The 20,118-nt window shown below is 39.6% G+C and overlaps 1 protein-coding gene across 8 annotated transcripts in view; it reads left to right on the top strand.

The window, feature by feature from the left end:
- Nucleotides 1-15,087, top strand: part of LOC147253788 (palmitoyltransferase ZDHHC3-like) — a 47,158-nt gene extending 32,071 nt beyond the window's left edge. For 3 of the 8 annotated variants that reach the window (XM_086219083.1, XM_086219084.1, XM_086219081.1), the window contains one exon: nt 13,928-15,087. In XM_086219083.1, coding sequence (XP_086075209.1) covers nt 13,928-14,134 — 207 coding nt within the window. In that variant the 3' untranslated portion in view covers nt 14,135-15,087. Of the gene's footprint in view, nt 1-5,392; nt 9,279-13,927 lie in introns of those variants that run through there. The other 5 variants (XM_086219082.1, XM_086219085.1, XR_015118597.1 and 2 more) reach the window with 4 other exon arrangements.
- The last annotated feature ends 5,031 nt before the right edge of the window (nt 15,088-20,118 follow it).

Raw genomic sequence — 20,118 nt, 5'->3', positions numbered from 1 at the left:
CCGTAGGTATGAATGTGAGTGTGAATGGTTGTTCGTCTCTGTATGTTGGCCCTGCGATGGACTGGCGACCTGTCCAGGGTGTACCCCGCCTCTTGCCCGTAGATGCTGGGTTAGGCTCCAGCCCCCCCGCGACCCTTTCAAGTAAGGAATAAGCGGAAGACGACGATGGATGGATATATATATATATATATATTTATATATATGTGTATATAATGTGTGTGTATAATAGATAGATGGATTGATAGATAGACCTTAGCCCTGTTTTTCTCAACCACATTTGATGGTATGTCCCATTGGGATTTGGGTACCTCTAGTCCATACTGGGTACGTGTCTTTGTACATTAACCCCGGCACTTGGTTGTGCTTCTCCATGTATGCTAAGGCTAAGGTCCAAAGGAAGCAAGACAATGACAGAAGCAGAAAGGTAACCAATTCCCAGCTAAAGCATAATGTGAAGAAACACTAACATGCAAAGCTGACAGAGGTGAAAAGCTGATGTTAAGCAGACTACTCAGCTAGCTTGAAATTGAATTGCAGGTTTACTAAACTTTATTAAAATTATACCTATGTGTTGGTATTGGCAAGGACCTAACAATGCAATATGTATCATGACACTTGGGCCACATATTCTACAGGAACAGGTATGGTTTCTTGCTAGTTGAGTCTAAAAGTTGGTTGTGTTCCCTAAATATCAAATGGCAGTGAGAAAGGTTTTGCAAGTTGCCTTTTCTTTGTCAAACTCCTTCTTTCTCCTTCACTTGGAAACAAAAGTGCCTTTAAATGTCTGTTTTAAAGTTTCGAGGAATCTTGGGTTTCTCTGTCATGTTAACATCTGACTAACTACTCCCTTGACATACTCAGTCCCTTCTACAGAAAATACCATACAGTGTAGAAGCTGTTCTGTGACACCTGGGTGGAGGTGTTGAAGTTATTTGTATTTACAATGCATCTAATACATTCATTATTATTTGAAAAAAATATTAAGAGCTGAAATGTCGATACTGTATCAAGAAAAAGTATCTTGATATATTGCGGTACAGATATTTTTCCCACCTCCAGCACAAGAGAGTAATTTGTCTATTCCTTTATCAGAGCGAGAGGTGTAGTGAACTGAGGGAGAGATGTGCATACCTCACCCAACCCAAAGCAGGTGCATTGAAGGAGAGACTATTCTCACCCAAAGTGTATCTGAGAGAGGGGCAAGCTTTCCCAAGAAGGGTGAGCTAACACCTCCAGCTCTTGCTGCAGTGTCTTAGATGCGGCTTCACAGGAAAACAAACAAGTGAACCAATATGTTTATCCTTGACTGTGGCTGGAAAATATAAAAGATGTTGACAGAGAGGAAATGGTTTTCCAGATAGACATGGGGAAAAGAAACCCTTTTTGATGAGGCTATAAACGGTGTAACAGACATGGACAATAAGGCATTTTCAAGTTATCTGTTGCACTCAAAATCTGTATGTGGTTGAGAAACAAGCGAGCAAGACTGGGTAGTCTATAGCTGAATTAAAAAGCAACTGTTTTGCACTCCTTGTGTTCCTTTTTCTTTTGAGCTCGTAAACATGTCATGCAACAGTCTAATTCTAAGGGAGGAATGTGATTGTTCAAGATAAAGTGGCTCAAAATGTACAGACAGATAATGAAAGAGGCCTTATACATCAGCATTGTTACTGAACATGGAAACACCTTCAGAATTATATTTTCAATTCTATCGGCTGTTATGTTTTAAAGGCAACAGGAATTGATAGCTATCACAATGAAGTGACACTCAGAAATGGACAAAAATTGGGTACTATGGAGTGACTGCTGGTTGTAACACAACACGCCTGTAGACACACCAAGAAAGGGGGGATGCAGGCTCATTATCTCTCTGCAGTCAGTCAGCCAGCAGAATGGTTTTATTAGCGCTCATGTATCAGAACCAATTCTTGAAAAGAAGATGTAGGCAATATAGTGTTCTGTAAATGTAAAGCTATGCTTGACATTGCTCATAAAAAGTAGAACATAATCATAATATTTTGACAAACAAGAAAAAGTGTGGGAAATCCGAGTGCAATTTCTCACATTCAATTATTTTGATAAGGAGACGGGAGAAAGAACAGCAGAGATGATGGTGAGCACACAAAATACCACGGCACTGATATCTAACAGTGACATGTTCAGAGATATGGCTCTACTAATATTGATACTAATGGCTCTAATATGTCCAGAAAAGCTTAGGGGATACAAGCATGTATATTAAAACTAAATCCACTGGTGATTATCTCTTCATGTGCATCACGTACCAGCTCAGTCACATCCTGTGTTTTTTTTGTCAAATAAATATGTTATACACACTTTTCAGTGTAAGCCCCCAACGACTGGCCATGAGGATAGGGTGCCCCCTACACTGTCTTTCTGATGAACGCTGGAATGCACGTCTGGAAGCAGTGAATCTGGTCAGGCCCATTTACCAAGTGTACTTGATAGCCTTTAAAGTCTGATCTCCAAATGCGTTCTGAGCAGTGAGAGCAGATCAGAGCTAAAAGGATTGAAAGCAGCTTCAGTCATTCACTGCAATTTTGCTTCTCACATTCTGGGTTGGGCTTGCAGTATATCCAAGACAGATCAAGTTGGCTGCTATTTTCATTTATGTAGAAGTGTCCAAAATAAAGGTATAGCAGGAAGAAATGGAAGCTACGCACAACTCCTGAAATGATATTTTTCCCGAGGCCACAGCTGTAGCCAGCATTTTGAGTATAAACCAAAGTTGAGTCCAGGCAAAGCAAAAGGAAATATTTAGGGCCTGAGCCCCAAGGGGGCGAAGACCCTATTGTATCTGTTCTGCTTCTTTCTTTCTTACTAAACTATATGTCTGACCACTTTCCAACCTGTATCACTGGATTCAGGAACATTTTTCCAACCAAAATGTGAATTCCAATGTAAGATTTGGCCAAGTTATGGGATTTATGAGGATATTTCACAAGAAGAGTACTCTAAAATCCTTATCAAACTGACAGAGCAAAGGAGGGAAGGGGGGGCTGGATAAAGTCAGAGCTGTCAGCCCAGGTCTGAAAACATCTACGTGCCCATGACAGAAGACCTTCGACTGCGCACCCGATGTGTTCGATGATGTGATGGCCTGTTCAACGCTGCTTGCAGCTTTAATTTTACATGAATCAGAAAACCAAAGTGACAAGCTCCAAGAAAATGGAGACGTTTCTTTCAGAAATAAGATTTACTTTGTGCATGGACAGACTTATTTCTGAATTAAACACCTGATTCACTGTTACTGAGGGGATCTGTGATGAATTCTCCAACCTATGAAACTCAGGCCAGAGTTAAATACTTCAGCAAAAATACTCAAATGATGTCATAGGCATAGGCAAATTTGCATTCAGCAGTGCATCCTCCACACTTTATTAGTGTCTGTAGCTGGAGGTGAGCACACATTTACCAAAATGAAACTGATTAAAAATTATTTCCACTCCATGATGATCTTGGAACAGCTAAATGGAATCACCATTCTATTTGGGACATATTTATTCTCCTTGGTTTGTTAATGTGGGAGGAGGAATAAAATGGTCACAGTATAATTTCAAGAAAAAAATTGGAGTAATGTTTTCGATCTCGTATGCTTTATAACCATACTGATAATCTGAATGTGGGGCAAAGCCTGGATGTGTCAATAATACTGAATTTGAAACAGGATTTTAGAGCTTCTCTGTGCCAATATAAAGCTAATGACCAAAAGTTTATTTGAGGTGAAAGTTTTTTCTATAAAACCACTATTTCATTATGTCACAAAAAAAGTACAGAAAGGTATACGCAACTAAGTATGATGTCAATGTAACAGCGAAAGAAGGGAACTGTATCCTCATGTTTGGTGAGATCATAAAATCTAGATCAAACTTCTTTTCTTACTTTGAACTTTTTTTAAATTTGCAACTCTAGAGTCATTGATGGCATTTTTACGATTACAGGGAATGGCTTTTGATATCAAGGAAATACAAAGGAATGCAAGTAACTACATTTATTTAGAAAATAAATAACTTTGAGCTATGGATGTGATGATACACTCTACTTGAGATATTGGGTCCAGGAAATTTAATGAGGTGAACACTGAAATCACTGAAACAATTGGCATGTGTAGAAAAGACAAAATTTGAGTGAAAATTTTCAACAAACACATCCCTTGTATATATAATTTGTTCTAATACTTTCCTTCTTAACCCTTAATCACATTGTGACTTATAGAGTTTCCCTGCAGTATGAATTCCCCTAAGGAGCTAATGTTTTTGCAGCAAATAGATTGAATTATCTCTTCTATCCCTCAACATCCCGTGTCATTGTTTTCTGTCTGTTGAAACTAATTTGGAATTGATTTATAAAAAGGTGACTATAGCAACCAAACATGTGTCACCCTTTCTACCTTTGAGTGAAAGACCAACCTTACATATCCCACTCTCCAAATTTCAGTCAAAATCTTGGACAAACAAGCTTACAGTGAAAATATAACAAGTTCTTACTGCGGAAGTAGCATTGTATACGATGACATCTTCCTGCTCTTTAGCATTCTGCTAACTTTGCAATTCTGGATTTTGAATGTCAGAAGACTGATAACACAACTGGAGCATTACCATGACTATACTAATTACTATTAGTTTAGCACAAGCATGCCAATGCTAAGTTTGAGTGTTTGTGTATTTGATGTCTGAAGCATTACCTTACGCATTTATGACTGGAATTAGCATTTGTAAGCATTAGCATGCTAACACATGCTAGTCGACGCACTCATAATTTTCTAGGGTGACAGTTTTCTAGTTCAGCATTCATCACTCCCCACAGCAGACCACTGAGGCTGTGTGCCTGCAAAGATGATGACTTTATATCAGCAAACTGCATGTTTTTTGTTTTACTTTTTGTCAGATAAGATCCACTTTGTTTCATGGTTTGAATCTTAAGAAATTATTTCAAAACCAGCTGTCTTCCAGTGAACATGATTGGACATGTTGCTCAGATATTTGCTCCAACCACTAAAACTTATTGATTTATGAGATGGATCCAAAGACTGAGGGTGCCCGCATGTCTTCAAGCAAAGCCCCTAAAGAGACAAGAGAATTCAGCTCATTTTTGTTGTATGATTAAATGGGTTCCTATGACCTAATATCACCATCCAGCCCTTCCCCATGTCACATCAGGTTTTTATATCCCAAAAATTTCTTGGCACATTATCTAGTCATACCCCTGCTATAACCTATGTCATCCAGAGAAAATATCAAGTGTGACTTTTTGGGGTCAATTCTATATATTGAAATGAAAGTAAAGTGAAAAACAGTTGGATTAGGGTTTGTGATTGCTGACTGGGTCACAAAAGCACACCGACTGAAGTTTGGTTGTCTCTTGTTTTCAGGGCATAGAGCAATTGAAAAAGGAAGAGAGAAGATGGGCTAAAAAAACTAAGTGGATGAACATGAAGGCGGTATTCGGACATCCTTTCTCCTTATTGTGGTTTAGCCCCTTCTCCACCCCTGACCATGGGAAGGCTGAGACCTACCAGTATGTGGTGTGAAAGCTCAGGGCAGAAAAGAAGGGTCCACTCAGACATGGGAGGCCTATTGGAAGCCCATTGAGGTCAGCTTTGGCTGTCTGTTGTTCCCAGTGCTGATTATTATTTACATTAGCCTCAAGCTATTGACAGCTTGTCATTTGCTTTCTGTGTGCTGTTTTTGTGAGTAAGCCAGGTTGCAGAGAGAAAATACTGAACACTTAATGTTTTTGATTCACTTTGCAAACACTGCGAGTCTCTTTCTTATCATGCGTTAAAGTAAAAGATGTAAGATAACGTATATGCAAACAAAAGGTTTCTTTAACCATTTTGTTTACAAATGTGTTGAAATCCATGTTTGTAAGCACTTTGCCATTGACAAGAGAGCCTATAGAATGGTGTGGCATATTTATGGTACACTAAATGGGTCATATTTCATTGTTCTCTCACCACAGTCCAAAAATGCTACCAGATGCAAGTTTTGTTAACCATTACATTTTAACTAAATATCACCCAGCATTTGGTATTAAAGAATGCATGAAGGTGTCAGGCATTAGAAATTTCACCATGCATAAATAAATGTAGTTTATCATTTCACCATTTGATGTCATAGTGTAGTGGCTTTATTATTGTTCTCTCATGTCAGAAATGGTTTTGTATTTTGGCTGAATGGCCATGCCTTCATTATTTTGGCTACAGAAACTATTCAAATATACATAACTAGCTCTTTAAAGTCATTATGTTTGTGTTTTTCAGATTTCTGTGATAAATGTAAAAATAAGACAAACACATTCCTTGGTTGGTGCTGGATTTGAAAAATTGACAGTGACGAGAAATAAAGATTTGCACACTAGGGAGTTCCAATTGAAGGGTTTTATTATCTAGTAATGTTTGGAGCAAAGGTTCTCCTCAGACTGGACAAGTAAGGGTTCTGATAACTCCCTGCTCGTTCTCCAGTGGGACTTCCATACTGTCATCCATGACATAACATACAGTAACATCCATTCTACCAAAATCCTGACCCCAGAGCTCAAGCTAGAGAACCGTAAACTACAGGGCGGGAGAATATACCCACATGGGCAGAGGGGAAAGAGAAGGAACAGAAGCACATCAGGGAAGACCTTGAAAGCTTGTGGCTACTCCAATCGGGAGTGTTGGAGAACCTCAGGAGGATCTTCAACAAATACCTCATCCCAGGCTGAATCTCATCCACCCTGAGGACAAAACACCCAGACAAAAAAAGCAGTTTATGCAGTCCAGTACAGTCAAGATTGCACTGATCTATACTTCCCGGGAAACAAAACAACCGGTTCACAGAAAACATAGCACAGGAGAGCAAACACCTCCAGTCAAGACTCTGCTTACCACTTACATCTAAGGGAGAAGGGACATTCCTTTGAGGACAGCAAAGTATACAACTTAGCCAGAGAAGAAAGGTGGTTTGAAAGAGAAGTCAAAGAATCCACCAATGCCAAACTGGAGCAACCATCCTTGAGCAAAGGGAGATAGCCTTGATCATTATCTGTTCCCTCACCTACAATACAGTCTTTTGCACCCTCCCTGGGAAACTCAAAACCCATTTGCTCTTGGATCCCCTGGCCCTATAAGACCCACATAGATACCGGTTGGATCAGTAAGCACCTAACAGTCCACATGAACCCCAGCTGGGCCATTGACTCTCACGCTACCTCAAAGAATCTGCAACCCAGAGCTCACATACAACAACACAATGAACCAAAATATAAAGCATTTTTGGTAACACTAAAGTTTGTCTGTTAAGACTCTCAGTCATCCATGTTATGGTATCTCTTACATGCTGTGTCAGAGTCAACTGGACTGTTTCAGTTTCCTTGAAGACAATTCACCTTTCATCAAAGAGTCTTCTTCAGCAGTAGTTACGAGTGGGGAGTTTTAGACTTTTATAACTCTAGACCTAACAACATGTGCAGGGTCCATTTGACTTTGACACAGCACCTAAGAATGGCCCCTGTGTAATTCTCTTTGGCAGTTAGTGCTGGTCTTTGTGAAATAGACGGAGGCTATATTGCATAGAAAGGTTTACACTTGAATTTATGAATATTCCGTAATTAAAATGCACACAAATAAAGTCTCAGTGATTGATAGACATTCACAACAATCTTCTCCAACATGTTTTCAGAGAAGTGTAGTCTGCCTCTTGCACATGCACATCCATAGGATCCCTGCCAGCCATCATCATTTAATGGCAATGCCCGCTTCAGACCAAACGATGTCAAGAACATCTTGCACAACCTGGAACAGAACAAGCATCAAAGTCTGATTAAATTCCAGCAAGGATCACCAGTCCACCTGGCCAGTCCACTCAGCCATTGGTTCTAACTTCCGTTCAGTCATGGTATGTTCCCCTATCAGTGGAAACTGCCAGTCATCCCAATCCAGAGCTGTCTCCGCCACCATGACCACATCTTTGAGAAGCAATTCAGATGCAGAACAAATCACGCTTACCCATGCATAGTGTTTTCCCAGACATGTAACAACATCCTCAACAAAAGTGGTGACGTGTGCATTGTTTCCCCAGATTACAAGAGGCCTGGCACAGTGTTCTTGTACTAAATTGACATCAGAGGGCTTGACTGGAAGACTGTACACATGGCTGCTGATTATCTTTAAGAAAGATCCATCAGGAACCCTGGGCATTGTTTGACACCATGCCCCATCATTGTATCAGTTCCTTAGGGATCCATTCTTGGCCAATTTTTTTAAACTCCATTTTCAAAGATGATTTTGTGGAATGATGTAAGCAAAGTATGTGTCGCTCTGTGGATGGTCCTGCATTTTCACAACATGTCAGAGATGGTAGAAAGCATAAATAAAATATCAGGAAGTTGGTGGATGCCCAGGACGAATTCCAGCAAGTTTAACCCCTAATTTACACAGGATGCATTTCTGCCACTGTTGCTAGAGCGAAATGCAGCCATTTTTATCAATGATTTGGTTTACACCAGAAGTGCTGCAATGCATGTCAGGCGCAAGGAATATGCATTAAGTTTATTTTTAATGGACAGTGAATATAATGGTTTTGATCTTACGTTTGAACTCATGAAAAATAGAAATGAAATCGAAAGTGTTGCAGTAATGTTTAATTATGTAAAAGTAATTCCTGTGATCAAAAATCTGAGGGTGCACAATGCAGAGAGTTAACCATGTCCAATGACTTCTTTTTATGCCTTTAAGGTCACCACAAAGGAGTTACAAAGATTGTAGGTTTGCTTTTGAATCATTTTTTCTTAATCGTACTGGCAAGAGCATGAGACAGGAGCTAATGGGGCTTGTTTCAAACAGAGGACAAAGTTGGAACCTAGTCAAGTGCCTGTTTGAAAAAAAATATATACATAAAAAATGTGTGTGCAAATATGTACAGTATATATATAATACATGTGTATATATGTATATTCATATGTATATGTACATATGTGTGTGTACAGAGTCTATTTTATACAGTATTTATGTTGTTTCAATGACCCTTTTGATAAATTAAATGACCTTCAAGCTTCCTCGAGTAGACTGTTGATTCTGTCCAACCTAAAATGACAAGCTTAAGCTTTGTTTTCATGTATAGATTGGGTATTGGGTATTATGGTGCTCAAGCATTCATGGTAATGTCAATGTTCACTTGTGGTTTTGTGACTATTGTTTCCAAATAGTAAAAAAATATGTTTGCACGTTATTCTCCCTCGTATGGTATACTGTAAGTGAAATGTGCCAAATTTACCTGCCATGACTTGATTCCATTGTTTTTATATGGTTGTGGGACTGGATGATAAGCACCTGACTGGCAGCAACTGTTCCATAATGCATGCTTAAATGGGCTTTGCTGGGTGCTGCTCTCTATCATAGTGGTTGTTTGGGCCATCCATCCATTTTCTACCACTTATCCTGTTAAGGGTCATGGGGGGGCTTGAGCCTCTTCCAGCAGCCTTCAGGCGAGTGGTGGGGTACACCCTGGACAGATCACCAGTCCATCACAGGGCCAACAAATACACAAAATAAATAAGAAGAAAGAAAACGTAAACTAGCGCAAAGTTTTTAGTTTAATAATGGCAAAAAATAGGGGGTAATGCACACCAAGGTTTCTGGTGAGGTGCTCAATAGTGGAAATACTAATATCAAACAGAAATGTAACACACTCAAGTCTCCATACATATATTTAATAACCGATGTTTGCCAGTTTGGCCTTCTTCGGATTCCACCACAGAAGCCAAGGCTCTCGGTTGTAGATAGGCTCTAATAGCTCACCTGCTGGTGATTACTCAATCACGCTCAGTGATCACAGAAATGGCCACCACAGTCAGTCAGTTCAATGCATCAATATATACACAAGTGAAGACCACCTCATCACAATTTATACATTTCCAAGATTAAAAACAACAACAACAAAAATTTCATAGGACAAAACTCTGAACTGATATTGGTACAAAGTTAAGACATTAAGACATCAGCCCTTAATTAACAACACTAACAACTTAATCTCGGTATGCATTAGAAGGAGAACTTCACGAGAGGTACATTAAAAAAACATGTCAAGTCTTAATCTATGTTTGATCCGTGGGGGGACAGAGTTCTCAAGTGGCAGATTCGGTAGTGCTCCATGTTACAGTCTGCATTCTACCAGCCTCATCTCAGTAGTTTTTCACTCCAGCTCACCTGTCTACCAGCCAGTCCTTCCTCATCAACCACCTCCATTCACCAGTGCAAGCAGCTGCTCCTTACTAACATTCAACCTGGTATATATTCTGCTCCTCTCCAGTCACTAATTATCAGGTAGTTCTTTGTTGTTCATGCAAGACTCTCCAGCATTCTTCAGATTGTATGTTGGTTATGACTTTGCCTCCCTCAAACCACCTCTGCTCTTTGCCTCAGCTTTCTGTCCTTGACCACAAGCTTCATTTAAGCATTTCTGTTTCATGTTTGCACTGACAACCGTCCAGGGTGTATCCGGCCTCTCGCCCGAAGGCTGCTGGGATCAGCTCCAGTCCCCCTGCGACCCTTAACAGGATAAGCGGTAGAAAATGGATGGATGGATTGATGGTTCCTGTTTGCCTCTTCTCTGGGTTGCTTGGTGCATTCCAGTGATAGTGTGGTTCTCCACAGCAGCTCATTGTGATACTGAACTCAAGCTCTCTTTGACCACGAAAGACTTTCACTCTAAAGAAATGCTGCTTGTGATTCTCATTGTACAGTCTCCTCATTAATATACTAGAAGTCATTACCAACTACATCTGGCTGGCGTTGCACTGCATTTTGCTCCTTACACCCCCACCCCAAAAACCAAAACATCCAAGTTACTTCCTTGGAGGAAGGGACACCTTTCTCAATATGAATTTGTATTAAGGAGGACATAGAACGATCTGGGCAAGGGCAAGTGGTATATAGATTACACTTAGTATTAGCTGAAATAGCTCCTTTATTGTGATCTCTTTACCTGTGTGAGGATGTTTAAGGCTGTTAAAATGATGCGTATAATTACACTGATTTCAGATAACACAATCGGAGTTTCTATTAGGAGTAGGTGAAAGAAGACAGTTTGGGCTGGGGCTGCTTGAGGTGGAGTTTGGCTTCTGTTGCTTGAGTCTGAAGAAGGCCACCAGGCTGAAAAGCCCCTCACTGAAGTTTGTGGGTTGTCTGTTCTGGGCTATTATACAGTAGCTACAATATGGTGGGCTCAATGTGAATTTTAGTTCTTCCAAAAAGATATTTCTAAATCGTACACATGGACCTTTTTATCTATCCAAGTGATGAAAACACAACTTAAGAGAAAGCAGTCTAAAAGCAGAATCATTCCATGCATTTGCTAGCTTGCTTGTGTTGTGATAAGTTCTGCTGAATTACTTTTGCAATGACCAGTGAAGATATGGCTTAGGAAATCAGCAGTTCGTGAAGCATATCCTTCTATGCAAAGCTTTGATATTATTTTCACATAAAAAGTGACTGTCATCAACATTGTCTTTGCTTGAGAAAACATGATTAACTGCAAAGGGGCATCCTATGAAATGTTTAATTTTCCTCTGCATACATGTTTTTAATGTGTGCTGCAAGATAACTGAAATGTGTCTCTGCACGATTGCTGATTATTTCAAAGTGTTTATCAGATTAATACATCTTGAATCATACACAAAAGTACTGCAGTATAATGGCTAATTCCAATTTTTGATTTGATCCTTTGTGAACTGCACCTCTTTGTTCTTAAGTGTTTATTTTTATTCTATGTTTGAGTATATTGTGTGTATTGTTTCTTATCTGAATGCATGATAAAGGTGAAGGCTAGGTCAGAATTATTTGAAAACACTCATAATGTTTAGTCTCAGTGGAGAATGTGATGTCAGAGATTGTTTTATTGTTTGCTTTTTTTACACATGAATTCTAAATATTCTGAAGCAGTTTCTGCCTTTGAAGAGAGAGTACATTTCTCTCAGCTGCAATGTAAATATGCAATTTCTTGCTAATTTAGTTGTATTTCTTTTAGATTGCCTGTTGTTGCTGGATTGACCTCTCAATTTTTTTAATTAAGATTCTACTGTCTCTGCATATCATTCTTCTCTCACTTGTCTATCACAGTCTGCATTGTTACTGTGTGTTCACACCGAACGCGAATTCACGCATTCGCACGAACAGTTTGCATTCAAAGTCTATGCGAACGCGCGAATGACTCGAATTTTCAGTCTGGCGGCGCAAATGAGGCAAAATATTCGGCATTCGCGCAAGTTGAAAATATTGAACTTTGGCGAAAAATTCGCATCAAGACGGCCAATCAACGTTGAGGATGTCCCGACGTCACGGCTGACTGTGACTGACTGTGACTGACAACATGGCGGACAAGTTGATTGTGGCTATGTTTGGAAACACGGTGCTATATGACACTAAGTGTCAAAATTACAAGAACCAGTTGAATAAATTGGTGTCCATTCGTGAAATTCTGTCACTGATCCTAGCTAGCAGGTCGTCAAACTGGCCAGTCGTCATCCGAAAATACCGCTTGAAGCGGCGGTGATCCAGACGGAGCCCCTGGAGGAGCTCAATTCACCGAGCTGAGCTTGCCTCTAGATGGTGTTGATAACCCAGATACAACGGCGTTTAGTTTTCCGACGTATTTCTGCCTTCCACGGCAGATACAATGCAACAGTTCTGTGAATATTCATGGTGAAATGGCGGGAAGAAACGTTGCCGGAAATACTCGCTACTCGGGCAGGTGAGCAAATTCGTGTATTCGTGCGAATGAAACAAATGGACACTAAAATGATCCGGCGTCAAATTTGCGCAAATAATGCAACGCGAAATCCGCATTCGCATTTGGTGTAAACACACAGTTAAACTTTCACTCTGTCCTTGTCTTTCATTATACTCCCCCTTTGTTGTCTCTAATGTGTCCCTTCCCCACGCAATGTTCTCTCTACACTAATGCATTTGCTATGGGTTGATAGCACAATGCCATGATCTTTCTGAAGCAGACATCTCTTAATAATCTTGACAGAGGTAAGCTTAGCTGTCTCATCAAGCATAATGTATCATAAGCATGCAGATTTCAACTCAAATAGAACTGAAGTACAACTTCATTCAATTCATAGTATTTATTTATTTGCTGTTTCAGATTCAACCAAACATGAATGAATGAGCTGTATGTAATATGATTATTGCATGATACACTACTCATCATTTGACAGCTTTGCTTCTTCTGCAGTTTTGTTTTTTCATTATGCTTTAATGAATCTTGGGCATGTGTCAGACAAAGCAAAGAAATCACAAGTGATACAGATAAAATGGAAATAAATGAAAAGGATCTTAATACGATACTTGTATGCCATTTCAAGATGAAAGTGAAAAAACACCGGTACTGAACCTACAAAGGATTTCCACGACAAATATATCCACTCAATATGTAAAGCTCAGTCTGATCAAGCATTACTTTATCTTCACTGAATAATTTTCCAACAAACTAATAGTGAAATAATGTTGTTGGTGTATCACACCAATCATATTGGTCCAGACTGAAATATCTTAACTGTTGGATAGATTAAAATGAATTGAATATTAGCTTTCATGGTGCCCATAGGGTGAAGCCCAGTAACTTTTAACTTGATTCAACTGCCATAAAAATTGCCTTAGAAATGTATGCCCCCTTCTGGAAACACAAATTTCACTGTGGAAGAGGCCGCTCAATTTCCACAGAAAGCAAATGAGTATTTATTAAAACAGACTTCAAAATTCTGCTTTATGTCTGAGCAACTGACCCAATGAGCTAATAGGTTTCATACCTTTGTCAACTTTGTTTCAGGGTTTTGAATGATGCATGAGTAGATGACAGACATCTATGTCATTTTAGCTCAACTCCTTCACCACAGATACTTGTTATTCTGTCCTCTGCAGGGAATCGAGCGTCTGAAGGGAGAGACTGGGAAGTGGGGAAAAGTACCATGTTGGGAATCCATGCAGATTGCGTGTGGTGGCCCAATCAGCCTGTCCTGGTGCAGCCCTTTCACAGGGTTAAACTGCAAGAAGAACTCTCCAAATCATGTGACCATTCCACAAGGAGAGATCATTGAAGAGGACATTATAGAAATACCACTCAGCTAGGGCTGTCTCCAGTCAAGCACGTTTCCTCAAGCAGGTAGTGACTAGAGAAGCATACAAGGGTTGTATTGACAAAACATTTGATCTTACCTCGAAGAGTTCTCCTTAATGACACTAAGACCTCTGAGCTAGAAAAGCAAACCGAAAAGCTAATTAAAAGGGGCGGGGTTGACCCCTTGCCACGGATGATGTCATGTTTCTGGAACAAGCTTACTATTCCCACACTAACAAATATGAGTGTGTATACACACACACACACACTGTTAAAAAAAAATCAGTGCCTAAGGAAATTCCATTTAATTTATAACCTTTTATAAGTAAGAGTAAGTAAAATAAAATGAATAACTTGAACAAACTAAAATAACCCAGTGATGTCTTGAGAGCTATTGCAGCTATACAATAGAACTACTTGTTGATGGCCTTGGTGATTTACTTGGTGCTGCCTCTTGCGTTCCCTTGGTCACACATTGCAGCACCCTATTAAGACAAATTGTTCATCACACAGGCAGAATTGATATTTAAATAAAGAATGTAGTCTTGAAAATACAAGCCCCTTAAAGTTTCAAATGCAATTACTGCAATACTACAAACAGATGGAAGTTAATCTCCCATTTTGTGATTTGAAATAAAGAGTTTATGATGACAGGTTTTACAGTTTTATTTCAACAATATACACTCGATCAAGTAAAGCATGTGCTTCATCTTATTTTCATGGTTTCCCCTCTTCCTTGCATCCAATTTATGAGTTTTTCATGATGCCATCTCTTTACCTGTTGCTCTGCTACTACCCTTTGCTCTTTGATTAAGAGGTTGATTGCTGTGTTCCGATTCTTTGTAATATGGTTTTAGTGTTATGAATCCTCTTTCCTGACCCTAACTTTTTTAAGATGTAGGAGCTGCTTTTAGTTTGAACATGCTTTGTGGAATACTCTTTTATGACAAATTTAGGAGTTTCTGGTAAATTAACAATTTAGGAAGTTTAAGATTTTTATGAATACAAGCCTAGATTGGCAGCACAGTGGTGCAGTGGTTAGTACTGTCGCCTCACAGCGAGAAGGTTCCGGGTTCCAGTCCCAGCTTGAGCACGGGATCTTTCTGTGTGGAGTTTGCATGTTCTACCCGTGGCTGTGTGGGTACTCCGGCTTCTTCCCACCGTCCAAAGACATACAACTGGGGACTAGGCTAACTGGATACTTTAAATTGACCATAGGTGTGAATGGTTATTGTCTCTATGTGTTGGCCCTGCGATGGACTGGCGACCTGTCCAGGCTGTACCCCGCCTCTTGCCCGTAGCCGCTAAAATAGGCTCCAGCAACCCCCCCCCCCCCCGACCCATAACAGGAATAAGCGGAAGAAGATGGATAAGCCATCATTTGAAAAAGCAAGACATCAAGAATTTGATTTTTATTAAATGTTTAATTTAAAAAACATTAATCTACATAGGAAAACACATTAAATACTGTATGTTGTCTATATTTGAAAGTGTCTTTGCAACCAATGAGGTGGTTGATTTTGGGAGAAAGTTTATTTGTGAATGCTTTTATCAACCTGAATGGAACATGCAAACTGTTTGGGCAATATGATTATTGTCCATTGTTTTAGATCTGGACAAGCAACTGTTCTTTCCTCTGCATGCATTACAGAGCTCCACACTCTTAACAGAAATTTGACCACAACTAATTTATCTGATTAAAAAGAAAGTATCTAATTTTCAATTGCTTTTCACAGTGAATCATAGGCTTAATTCTAGCTCTATTAATGCAGCCAGAGACATTGTTGAAGAAAAGAGTACTTGATCACTTTCAAGATGGCTGTCTCTACTGCTAGTGTTCCTTGCAGCCATGCAAACTAAGAGTAAGCCTTCTGGTGGGGGACAAAAGGGAATTATCAGGGTGAACTGTCTCATAGAAAAAGCATGTGTAAATGGTTACCTGTGTCCTAACTCGATAAGCCGATGATGACGATATGTCTTTAGGATGTTTAATACATTTTTTACTCGGGGCACCACTCGTAATTTAGTTTCGTCCAACGAGAAAACGATGTCTCAGGTTATAGCTTATCAATGAGTTATTTGCCGGTCAGTGGCTTGCATACAAATATATAAACGTGTTGGGCACTTGTTGCAGATTTAAGAGGATTTAAAACAAATAGGAAAACATATAAGACAAAGTTATAATTCCAGCAAAGTAATTAAGGAACATGTTGAGTATCAGACATGAATTCTAAGATTTATCTGAGATTCAAGTGGATGGCAAAGGTAGCAGGTAAAAAGGTGTGTGGTATGAACGATAGTGACCTACAAACAAAAGAAAAACTATTGAATGGAGGTTGAGCAGACTCTAAGGAGTCTAGCAGAGTTTGGCAGTGAGAGAGCACGATCGAGATGCAGCACTGATCTTTGTTATTGTAACAGTGCGAAAACCACCAAAACCAGCTTACATTCTCAACTGGGTTGTTCCCATTGATGTATGTCTCTCCAACGAGCTGGTGGGAGAACGGCCTCCAAAGCCTCAATGACCGTGACTCCCTCTGGGATTCACTCGATGGAGAAGGGAAGCGTGTTGATTTGCTACCATCTGGTCTCAGGCTGCTGGCTGGCTTAACAACAATGCTCTTCTCAGGTGCACGGTGGCTTCTCTCCGCAGCTCAGGATGGGGTTCAGGGCTCACGGGAGGTCAATCGTATAACAACCGTGAGGCGCAATCGGTGACTAATTAAAAAAGAAAAATCAATATTTGAGGTGTTACACGTAATGATGCCTTCACGGACTGAGGTGAAAGATAGGCACGTTCAACTCTGTGTACCAAAACTTTACTACTAGAGGAATTATTAAAAAAGGTCAAAGAGTTTGTGTAAAGAACAAAGACTAACTCATGAGGTAGTAGATGGTCATAAAAGAGGAGACGGCAGACCAGCCGCTCTTAGGGTTTATGCCAAGAGTAGGAGCAAGAAAGGCATGCGCAAAGGGCGATGTCCCAATTATTATAGGAGTAAACTGGTCCGCCTCAGAGGATTGACATTTGGACTGTGTGGGATTGCTGGCCAATCAGCACACTTTGCCATCCTCAATGCTTGGCAGATAAACATATTGAACTGGTTGAATGAAAGCAATTATACAACATACAGAGATCAATTAGAGAAATAAGATAGCTCAGAGTCTTAATGACATGAAGAGGTGAAGAAAGTTTGACAGTTACACATAGTGAAACATTCAAAACATGTTTATATGAAAGAATACACACACACACACACACACACACACACACATATATCGTGAGGGGAAGGGATGGTGTGTAAATGGATTAGACTTCGGATTCCTTTTACTATTGCACAATGCCACCTGGGGGAACCTTGCCCCCAGGAAATAAGTGAGGGACACAGGTCCAAATGCACCCAGACAGACGTGGATTTACAGTATAAAATTTTTTATTCAATTATTTTATAAAAGACAATTAAGGCAAGATTGGAAGTTTTATTTGCAAACTTTTTTTTTCCCTTGGATGAGGAAGCAAAAAATGGTGACCATAAATATACACAAAGGCAGGGGTTAATTTGAGCCGGATCCTGCCGGAACAAGATCCGGCACTTATGAATTTTGGCCTCCCTGTGTTCCAGTACTTATGTGGGCAGATCCGGTACCTCAGTAATTATTTGGGCAGATCCTCTTGTATTAAAAGAAAATATGAAAACATTTTAAAAATGTTTAAAATACAACAATAATGTGCATAGATAAATTTACAAACCAAATCCTTAGAATTTCATGTTGTTTATTAAGATTCAACGTCATTTGAAAGAGTCGGAGATCTGTTGATGCACTGATGTCAACAAACCACGCCCCTTACACAAACAAATAACCTTTCGAAATTCGCCGCCTCTGAGGAGCAAGAGGAGAGGAAATAAACAGTAACTACTTCAATGCCAACATGTCAAAAAGACAGTTAAATTTGCTGTTATTTCAAAAAGAAGGAAGAGTCCTATGACGCTTAAAACGAGTCAGAAAAGCCTCCTCAAGCGGCGACAAGGGCAGCTGCAGCGGTCATGTTGATGATCAAAATTGGCTGCAGCAGGAGGCGAGCGCTGCCACAGCTAGCCAGGTTCACCTCCAGCTAGCCAAGCTGGGTCTAACGTGATGTGGGGTGTCTTGGACAATTAAATGGTGAGCATACCGTCTAATAATAGGCCGCCGTGCCAATCTTTAAATACGGTAATAATAATAATAATGGAAGATTTGTGTGATTAATTGTGAGCTCTTTTTTGTTTGTTTTACAAGTTAGACCTGTTGAGAAACGAATTGCTGACTATAGACTCTAAGTCCTACCTGTGGTGATGTGGGCATTCACCTGTGCTGCGCAGAGGAGACTAAATAACTGTGAATTATCGTCATAACATTTATACCATGGATATTATTTGAAATGGAGGCTTGTAAGTCCCACATCATGGCAAGTGGGCATTTGTATGTTGTTTTCTATATACGTTGCGGGACCTGTGCCCCTCTCTCACCCCTGAGTTGTCATATGTACTTAGTGTTCTGGCACCTTATGATTTACAAGTTAAGCAATGGTTTTACATGTTGTTTTTCTGTGCGTTCCGGGACCTGTGTCCATCTCGTCACCCCTGGGGTGTCATATGTACTTTGCGTTCCGGTACCTTATGATTTACAAATTAAGCACTGCACAAGGCTTGTTCACCTGGAAAGTGCTGTCTTTTGGAGTGTTGTCTCACTTAACTCTTCCAGGAGACGAGAAGTAAACTACTCCTTCATGTAGGGAGAAGTGACATTTTCTGATTTTAATGTTTATGTTCAAGTGTAACAGTTCTAAAGGAACGGCCCCAATGTGCAAACTATAACAAAAAGAGGCAGAGGGTAGAGGCACAATAAGCTGCTCTTGAAAAGTTGAAGGAAATTATGCAGTTAGCTGATGTATTGGTTTATTATGATTGACGGGGCATTGTCAAGTGTATTCCCTTTTACAGGCTTAATCTGCAGTTCCCCACTTAAAAAGGTAGCTTCCCTCGCAAGGTAGGACTAGATTTCACTAAAAAATTAAGATTCAGCTTTCTCTCTTTAATTTTGGAAGTTGCCAAAACCTTAAATACAAACAAACACCTTAAGAAAATGTAACCCAAATACCACAATTAAATATAAAGCAAACTCAAATAACTAGAATTTAGTCACGAAAATTATTCAATTTGTAATCTATTTTAAATTAATATAAAACATAATGAAAATAAGCAGAAATTACTATGTTCTAGATTAATTTCAAATAGATTATAATAAGTAGGAACTACCAACATTTAAATAACCCAAAATAACATAACACATTTAAAGCAATGTTCAATCATGATCCTACCCTTACAATCTTAAGCAGCTTTTAGCACTTAAATACACATTAAACATTAAAGAACCTCCACTTTTTAAAATACATTGCAACATCAATGAAGCCTATAGGGACACATGAATGTGTACAAAGAAGAAAAATATCAAAGAAATGCAGACACCCTGAATCACCTGTCCTAGCGAGAGATTCTCAACAAATTTGAACCAATAGACTTCTCATGTTTGAGAGCTTCAACATAACTGGTAACCGCTGAGCTAGTAAAAGTATGAACTACTGAGGATACAAAGTGTGAGAGATGAAAGAAAGTTGCTGGTCATCAAACTTAAAAGTGAATGAATTTGTGCCATACATAGTGAGACAACATTAACTCAGTGTACAAAAATGTCTGTAATTGTGCCCAAGTCAGACCAAGAGAACTATTTGAAAGCAGCTGCCTCAGTGCTTCTCAGGAATATCAACAATGAAAGCACCTGCAAGGAATTGTGGTGGCCAAAGCTGGACAAGTATGTGGAGGACCCCATCAAGGCTTGTATCATGTCAGAAGCACTGAAATGCTCCTGCACAAGATCCTTTACATCCCTGGGAATGGCCAGATAAACTTTTGAATTCTTTTAGCTACCTGATGCACATTAAAATTGGATGGATTTG

This window comes from Aulostomus chinensis, chromosome 11 (genome assembly GCF_037954235.1).
Source record: "Aulostomus chinensis isolate RoL2024-O1b breed Wild chromosome 11, RoL_Achi_v1.0, whole genome shotgun sequence".
In the NCBI taxonomy this organism is placed as follows: domain Eukaryota; kingdom Metazoa; phylum Chordata; class Actinopteri; order Syngnathiformes; family Aulostomidae; genus Aulostomus; species Aulostomus chinensis.
This window is presented reverse-complemented; position numbering and strand designations above follow the sequence as displayed.